Source organism: Poeciliopsis prolifica, unplaced genomic scaffold (genome assembly GCF_027474105.1).
Source record: "Poeciliopsis prolifica strain line A6 unplaced genomic scaffold, Auburn_PproV2 SCAFFOLD081, whole genome shotgun sequence".
In the NCBI taxonomy this organism is placed as follows: Eukaryota; Metazoa; Chordata; class Actinopteri; order Cyprinodontiformes; family Poeciliidae; genus Poeciliopsis; species Poeciliopsis prolifica.
Genome location: NW_026562456.1, coordinates 890004 through 899253, shown reverse-complemented (window position 1 = coordinate 899253; position 9250 = coordinate 890004). Strand labels below are relative to the sequence as shown.

At 36.0% G+C, this 9250-nt stretch overlaps 1 protein-coding gene across 1 annotated transcript; it reads right to left on the bottom strand.

The window, feature by feature from the left end:
• Nucleotides 1-994: 994 nt before the first annotated feature.
• Nucleotides 995-8501, bottom strand: LOC129352844 (uncharacterized). The gene is made up of 9 exons (XM_055022017.1): nucleotides 8431-8501; nucleotides 5333-5398; nucleotides 4655-4780; nucleotides 4412-4486; nucleotides 4108-4203; nucleotides 3548-3633; nucleotides 2629-2719; nucleotides 2465-2548; nucleotides 995-2237 (listed from the first exon to the last, which is right to left on the bottom strand). The coding sequence occupies exons 1-9, from the start codon at nucleotides 8488-8490 to the stop codon at nucleotides 2115-2117; spliced, it is 807 nt and encodes a 268-aa protein (XP_054877992.1). The 5' UTR covers nucleotides 8491-8501; the 3' UTR covers nucleotides 995-2114.
• Nucleotides 8502-9250: the final 749 nt, after the last annotated feature.

Sequence of the window (9250 nt, the reverse complement as noted above, 5' to 3'; positions counted from 1 at the left end):
AACTGCTGATATTGAAAGATTATATATATTTACTAAGGATAGTTTAAATAAATCCTGACACTAAACAAAGACAGAAAGGTCAGGACTCAAATTAATTCAAAGAAACATAAATATCAAATATTAGTACGTAGATATCAAACTAATTGTAAATGAATATTTTGCTATTTTTATTTCTGCCTCTTCTTTCTAACATTTTTGCCATGAAAAGAAAAATTCTGATTATTTTTACCTGCTGGTCTCAAAGTGTTTCCTGTTAATGAACTTTATGTGAAGAATGTTAGCAAAAATAATCAGTTAAATTAAATTAAAGGATTTTTACTTACCCCAAAAACATAATAGAAAAATATAAAACCATTCTTCAGACAGCAATTATTCTTTTCCATACTTTCTGTCTTACTTTGACTAGACTACAACAGAGCTAAGCTGTTTAAAGAGGACGATAAATGTTCACGTCTGTCTGACTGTGGTTTTCACACCAGCAACCAAAGAAAGCTAAATCTGCTATGAAGAGAGATCGACTGGCTGAAAATTATTTCTGCTGCTGATGAAGTCAGATTATTTCTGAAAGTCATGATGGTAACAAACCCAGTGACCCCATTTAGTGGCAGCTGAAGGGGAAATTCATCAACAAGAGAAAAGCGCCACTCAGCCGCAAACACAGGTGCTCTGAGAAGGCGACAAACAAACACCAACCTGTTCAGAGTTAAACATCACTGACGAAGATGTTTTCATGTTTTTGTTGTCTGGACATAAAACTTTCGTTGGGATTGAAGCAACGTAGTTTTGTCTCCCTTCATTTGATCAAAACTGACTGAATGTTAGGAGTTAATTATTACTATAGATATACTTTTGCATACGTTTCATTTCTTTTTCATTTAATCACTAAAATTAAGGAAAAAAAGTTCAGATTTGAAAAGTTGCCATTTATCAGTCGCCGCTGCCACCTTGTGGCATTTCGATGTAACTGCAGAAAAATCACTGATGTAACTTTCAAGTAAACTCATTTTATTTACAAAGCACACTTCAGAACACAACACACCATCTTTTTTTATATATTAAATTTTAAAACATAGAAACATTTTAAGGTTACGCAGTTTTTCAACACTGGCTTCCATTTATAAAATAATCATCATTAAAAGCAGGAATCCTGATCCTCTTCAGCTCCTGTAGGACCAGATTTCACAAGAAAACAACAACAAAAACAACAGAAATTTCTGCCATTAAATAAAATGAAGCTTTTGTGCAAATTGTTCTAATTAGAACTTTATGTTTTTTAATTTGGCCACAAAAAACTAGACAAAAACTCTATAACATTTGGTGGTTTTGCAGTGCAGTTATCAGAAACGTATGAACTACCCGTTAAGAGTAGATCAAGGGGAATTTTGGTAACCAAATATCTAGAGACTAAATGATTTGAATGAACTCGTCCGGTTCTTCGAAGTAGAAGAGAAATTAAAGGTCCCATAAAGTTTAGTTGGTTTGGAGAGAAGTGAAAGGGAAATTGAACAAAAAATTGAACTTTTTTGAATGCAAATGGGAACGTGAAGCAGAGTGGAGACCGCTCCAAAAGCAGGAAGTGGACGACAGTGCAGGGAATTCTGGGTAAATACACCGAAACAGACATGCTAGCTTAGCGCTAGTGAAAGAAATGTCTCATTGTCTTTTGTAAAAGACTAAAGAAAAATTCTACAACCGTTAAAATCTGACACTACTCCAGTTTTGTTTTCATTTTGTGAAGAAGGAAGTTGAGCGTTGAGGATTTTATGTCGTTTCCTTCAATGGTTCTTGTTGCAGTGCCCCTACAGGCGAGGAGGGGAACAGGTTTTTCAAAGGCTTTGGTTGGTTTGTAAAAGAGAAACAGCAGCTAAAAACTTAACAAATGTTGCAACTTTGGTCCCAAACGCGAACCGAATCAACTGGACTATCAGAGAGACTTCACCCTGTGCTCTCAGTTGTGTGTTTAAACAAATAAATCTGTGAAAAACTAAAATTACAAGCCATGATGGAGGAAACCAAATGACCCATTTCTGGTTCTGAATCAATAACCTCACAGCACTTCCTGTGTTGTTCTCTCTTGCACCAGTGTCCGTTCTGTGTGGCTCAGGGGTCAGAGGTCAGGAGAGGGAAGGTTTGGGTTGGTATTTGACTCTGTTGAAGTCGTCGACCGTCGTCTCGACCGGAGGTTTCTTCCAGCTTTCCTCCAGACCCAGAACCAGGCAAAGAACGATGGCGGTTATCTGCAACACACACACACACACACACACACACACACACACACACACACACACACACACACACACACACACACACACACACACACACAAAAGTGGATATCTAGATGTACAAAAACATCAGACAGAATCCATTTTCACTTTGTGGAATTTTGAATGTAATATTTTCAGCGTTTTGGCTCCATAAGGCGGTGAAAATAATAATAGGAAGAAACCAGAAGCTGCTGGTTTACCGTGATGGTGGCAAAGGCGGAGATTATTCCGATCCGGAGTTTGATGGGGAATCCCAGGTAGCTCTTCAGGATGGGACCACAGGGCTGAGTGACAGAAATATCAGAACAAAGCGGCTCCAGAGGGGACAGAACATCAACAGTCTGAGTAAATGACGCGGCGATACCTCAGAGTGAACCCAGTGTTTGTCTGAAGGATGAGGATTTTTTCCAGGCATCACACAGGATCCCAGTGAGCTGGAGTTACTGGTCTGAGAGCTGAGCAACGGAGAAGAAACAGTGAGTGAGTTAAGAAAATAAAATATGTATCTACGAGACGACATAATGTTATGAGTTTATCATCTTAAAATTCAAAATGTATTCTTCTGGAAATATTCAGATGTCATCCTCTTAGTATTTCCACTTTATTCTAATACAATATTATTGTCTCAGTGTTATATATATATATATATATATATATATATATATATATATATATATATATATATATATATATATATATATATACACACACACACATGTTTTCCATGGTTTGGTCCTAATTGTCTTGAGAGAAACCTTCCTGGTTCTGCACTAAGTGCCTGTTCAGCCTGTAGCCTGCAGGGGGCAGCATTTACTCACATTATAAACTTGTGCTTTGAATTTAACCTTCTAATTAAAACTGTTGATTATTTCTGTCTCTATGAGACCATTAAAAAAGAAAAGCAAAGTAAAACATACATTTCTAACTTCTGCTGCATTTATGTCTCATTTTCTGTTTCACCAAAACTTTCCTGAGTTCCTGGACATTTTACAAAACTTTCTGCTTCCATGCAAACATCATAAAGTCAGGTTGCTGGAAGGTTTTTCCTTTTGCTTCTCTGTTAAACTAAATAAGGTTTCAAATAAAAATGCATTGTACCACTTCAGTTTCAATTTCTATTTTCATGCATCATAATCAGTATTAAAACTATATGAGCAAGAGAAAAAAATACACAAAATGCCATGAACTGCATTTCATTTATATTGTCTAAGGAATAAATTAATTTAAAACTTCCTCCAAAAACTTAAATTTGCCACACAATTTATTGCTGCAGCTGAACTAACCCCGGACCAGCAGGGGGCGTGCATGAGCAAGAGTCAGGAAGGTGATTTCCCCAATCCTCAAAACTTCTCAACCCGCAGCAGGAATCCTGGGAAATAGATATTCACGCAGAGAAATTTATTTTATTGGTAATCACAATCAGAAAAGAAAAGTTGCAGGAGGAATGCTAACGAGCAATTGAATTTCTATAGGTTCGATTCCAGCTTCCCTCTGCCACATGTCGATGTGCCTCTGGGCAAGGCACTTAACCCCAAATTGCCTACCGGTCTGCGTATCGGTGTATGAATTGTGTATATATAAATTCAGAACCATTTACCATTTAAAATAGTTCAAACAGTATTGAAGATAAAAATGAAAAAAAAAAAACATTTAAAAATAGTTTAAAAAATATACATTAAAATTTTAAAACGAAATATTAACTGATTAAAAAATAAAATACTTAAAAAATTATAATAATGAAAAAAATAATTGAAAAATAAAAAAGTAAATTAAATAAAAGTAAAAAATTAAATAAATAAAACAAACTTTAAAAAGAAAAGTTACGGTTAACAATGAGGCTCACTGAGGTCTGGAGTTTCTGCAGCTCCGTCTGGATGAAGATCTCAGCGCTGTGGAGAGGAGTAACGTTCAGGAAAATGTCCTCCACAGCGGCGTTCACCTGCAGAACCAGAACCAGAACCAGAACCAAACACCGGGTCAAAGCGAGAAACCTCAACGCCAGATTAATCTGAACAAAATGATAAGAAACTGCAAAAATCTGCTAAACAAGAACACATATTCAATATGAAACAGATTATTTAGTTAAAATACAGTTTTAAATTAAACGAATGTCATGAACCCTGCAGCCCTGCAGGGGGCAGCAGCACCTCGGCTTCAACGTGAACCAACGGAGAGGCGACGACCATCAGAGCCACAAACTCCACAAAAATCAGGGCAGAAAACTGTAGAAGACCAGATTATTTCATTAAAATAATTATTTACCAGTTTTGATGAAAGAAATGTTAAGAAAATATCATTAAAAACAGCTGGATCTCAAATTTGAGACCAAAATTGAAAAATAACCCAAACAATCTGAAAAAGAACAATTAAAACTATATATTTAAAGTTACCAGCAGCAGCAAAGGTTTGTAGTTTGAAACCGCAGCACTGACGCCCAGAACAGACAGAACCACTGTGATCGGGCCGAACACCTGCAGAGCCAATAATCCGTCGCTGATTGATAACTGATCGAACAACTGGAACAGATGAAAAAAGAAAAACAGTCACTGGCAGAATTAACTATACAGGAAATGTTAGCTTCATAAGAGAGATTTATGTAACCAGTTGACTTTGATGATTTTGGCTTCAGAATATTAAAAATATAAAAGTTAGAAAATTATGATGTAAAACACGTAAAAATAATTTTAAAAACAGAAATGTTCAATCATGGCCCCAATAATAGAGACTCCAAATTAAACGTGTCAGAGATTGGATGTATTAAAGCATATTAATGAAAAGTTGAGTGGAAGGAAAAAAGAAGCAGGGCTTAACACGGAAAAACAAAACACTGAATATCTTGTTTTCAGATCAGCAAGTAATTTTTTCTGATTTTGCCCAGAAAAACATTAAAATAAACAAATTTTAGCTCTAATGTTTTCAAAACAAACCCAGGTGAAAGTCAAAAGCTAAACTTCATTCTTTCATTTGATCAACTGAGGTGAGATTTATATAAAATAGTCAATAAAATTCACAAATATCGCAAAAAAAAAAAAAAAAAAGCCAGGTGGGGTAAGTGTCAGCATGGTTACCTGAGCAACAGGTATGTTTCCTTCAATTGATGAGAATCCAACACCGATCATCACAACACCAGACACCTGCAGAGCCAGAGAGAGGAGTCAGGGCCAAGGGGGCGGAGCCTAAAGGAGCCGGACCCGGACCCGGAGCCCCATCAGCTGGGAGAACTGGAGGCTCAGCGGCTCCCAGCTGATGGCTTATCAAACCGTTTCAGACAGACAAAGAAACTTCCATGTTTCTGTAAACGCCAGAAAAATCTACAGAAGAGGATTAGAACCACCAACCATCATAAAACCATAGAAACAGAAGAAATCCTGAATTTAATTTCAGAATTTTGACTTTTATCCTTTGAGGGGAAAAAATCTGAATTCTGAGAGAGAAAAATTTAAATTTTGAGACAATAGTATAAAATCTGAAAAAAAATTTAGCTCTGAAATTTTGCTATTTAGAATACCGAAATTCTGAATTGAACTTCATACTTTGTTCCATTTGTTGATGCAATTTTTAAACATTTGATGCTTTGATCAGCGACTCAGTACTTGAATACTTCTTATTCTTACTGGAGTAATTTCTTGGACGGCTATAAAAATATGTTGTGATGATATTTTTACACAAGTACAACTTTAGGGACTGACTGAACCCACCTGCAGGGTTTGGTGCACTTTACACAGACATTATTAGAAAGACCTTTATTTTGGAAAGTTGAAGCAACATTTAAAAACATCAACCAGGAAGTCAAAGCTTGGGGACAAAAATGGACACTAACTCCCAGAAGACCATGAAGTTGGTCACAAAGCAGCTGAAGGACATAAAAAGTAATTGGTTTGGCCAACGCCTGGAAAACACAATTCCAGCAAAGTATTGTGAAAAGCTTTCAAAGGAAACCTAAAACACCGAGTTTGGATTTAGAAACATTTCAGCAAATGGAAATAATTTTAAAAGTTGAGTTAGATAAATGTTTCAGCTACATTTGGTTTTAAACATGGATGACTGAATGAGTCCCTGCAGGTTCATTCCTCACTGCTTTGGCAACAACAAACTTAAAATAGATATAAAGACAATAGAGGTAAACACAATGTGATACAAACACCAACAGCTCTTCAAATCCAGTTAGAAACCAAATGAAAACATGAAAAATGAAACAAGGTGGTTATGTTAACCTGAACCTAATCAGAAAATGAGCCTCAGCAGTAAAATCCTAAGCCTGGGAGTGAAAGTCTCATGAGCTTTACAGTCAAGTTGAAAAGGAACATTCAACATAATCACTGCAATCAGCCGATAAGCAGCTCAGCAACAGGAACAGGAAGCAGGAAAAAGTGACTCCAAACGATAGAAATTAAAATAAAAATAACCGCAGAAGCCAATGTAATCGCACACGGTGTTCCAGCCGAGCTTCGATAATATGCTGAGATAAAAGTGAAGAAATGTCGGAAAATATATGAAGTGGAAACAAAAAGGTGAGAATTTTCTGGGAAATGAAAGAAATGAGGAAACAGAACGACGATAAGAGGAAATGAGCAAAAACTAACAGCCAGCTTATTACACCAACATATTCAGACATACCAGCACTTTCACAACCATAACAGTAAAAATATATTAGATTTATCTGAATAAACACAGCTGTAAACATGGATACATTTTTTATTTCATTTTATTTATGTTTTATTTAGAACAGATTTCCAAAATTTCTACTCCAACCAACATGGAGCTGGTAAACTTTGGATCCTCTTGCATGAGATCGGCTGATTTAATGACATCAAAAATGTCAGGTAAAAATAAGACAAAATACAATTAACATGAAGGTTTTACTGTGACACTTAACAGAGTTTTAATTTCTGCAGGAAAAGACTGAAAACATTTTTTAAAAAACACAGTATCGTCTGCAAAACTGGTGATTTTCCTGTTTCTTTATTGATCAAAGTCCTGATATTAAATACATCTGAATTTTTTCTTATCAACTTTTTAAAAACAATTTAAATAGTTTAGCTTTAAATACATATTTGCCAGTTTCTACAAAAACTATTTAGATAGTAGGAGGTCCTAAAATCATTCCCTGAGGAACTCCAGAATTTAACAACCAAGAGAAGCAAGTATTTCATGAGATAAAAAAATCTACTTAAAGAGCTGTTATATAAATAAAAACACCCATAGATGAAGTTAAAAACCAGCAAAAATATAGAAACTATAATACTGTGCATTAGATGTTATTAAATTTGTGAGGGATGAACAAGAAGAGGAATTTGTTCTGTTATGGTAAAGAAAGAATTTAACATGACATATCAATGCAAACTCTTCTTTGTTTTCTACCAATCCACGCATGTACCAGTTTACACCCAAAACTAACACTATACACCAGCTTACACACGTTTCTTCATGGTAAAACATGGTGTTGGCCCCATTATGCTGTGGGGTTTAATGAGGACGCTGGTAAAAGTTGGATGGAGATCAATTCAGGAAAATTCTGGAAGAAAACCTGTTAAATGCTGGGGTGGATGTTGGTCTAGTCGAAGTCTCAACCCTAGTTCAACAATATTCAAAATGTTACTTTTCAATGAAAATTGGTCAAAAACCTTCTGTAAACAATATAATTAACAACTATTTTGTTTTGTCACAAAATCTTAAACTTTGGGGTTGTAACGAGAAAAAATATTACATATTGTAATTAATTTTGAAAGGAACTGTGTGAATATAAAGCAGAATATCAAAAGCCTGACAATATTTTCCTTAAATTTTTCAGTTTTTCGCTTCTACATTGTTTATTCTAATAAAAATGTGGCTCAATTTTATCGCTTCTAAGTTCAATAAAGTAAATTGGTGAAAGCAGATTAAATGTGTTGTTTCATTTCTTCATTTAAAAAAATACACACTTAAATAAACATGAAAATCTGAATTGCAAACATGCATACAAAAAATGACCTAATAATTAATAATGCATTTAAAGCTGTATAAGCTAAAAGGAAAACAATGTAATGTCTACTCTGATGATGAGAAGCGTTTTAGGACGATAATTAGATATTCACCAAAATTAGTTTTTAGATTTTTTTGATTGGTTAATCTGACATTACAGATGAAAACTTTACATGGAGTGGTTAGCCGTTAGCATGTAGCTTACCAGCAGCAGCACGGTCACACAGATGGAGAGTCCTCTTAAGTAACTCCAGCAGCGAGCCATGATGACGGCCGTCTGAGAGCCGAGCTGAGCGGAAAGAGCAAAGGGCCGAGTGTGTGTGGAAAAGAGAGAGAGCGACTGTGTGTGTGTGTGTGTGTGTGTGTGTGTGTGTGTGTGTGTGTGTGGTGTGTGTGTGTGTGTGTGTGTGTGTGTGGGTGTGTGTGTGTGTGTGTGTGTGTGTGTGTGTTGTTTAAAGCTCAGGAGTGTTTGGCTGCAGAAAGAACATGACCAAGTTTGGAATACCAGCTGAGCGGAGGAAAGAAAGAAGGAGGTTAATTAACAGAAGTGATTAAAGATGGTGGCTCTAAATGACGACAATAGATCTGATTATCTTAAACATATCAACAACAGCTGGACTCCTGAAAAATCTGAAACTGCAGCAGGATCATTATCACCAGTCATGATGCTAATCTTGCTGTTGTTCTCACCAATTAGCCGCTTTCCTGCTATTGTGTTTGTGTCCGAAACACAAAACATTAAAGCTGCAGGATGTGACCTTTACAAAAATATGTTTATGTATTTATTTACCGTCGCCATGTAGTGAGTCAGATAATCCGGGAAAAGAAAAACCGAGCTCCTCCTACTATTTCTGTCTGAAGACATGCACCAAAAATAGCCAAACCGAGTCAGGAGGCGGGGCTTAGTGCTGTCAATCAACCTCATTTGCTCACTGCCAAATGTGCCGAGAAACAACTAACCTTTAGAGGACACCTGTGTTGTGGAGTTTCTGGTCACGGCTATAGCTAGCACATCTCGCAGTCAA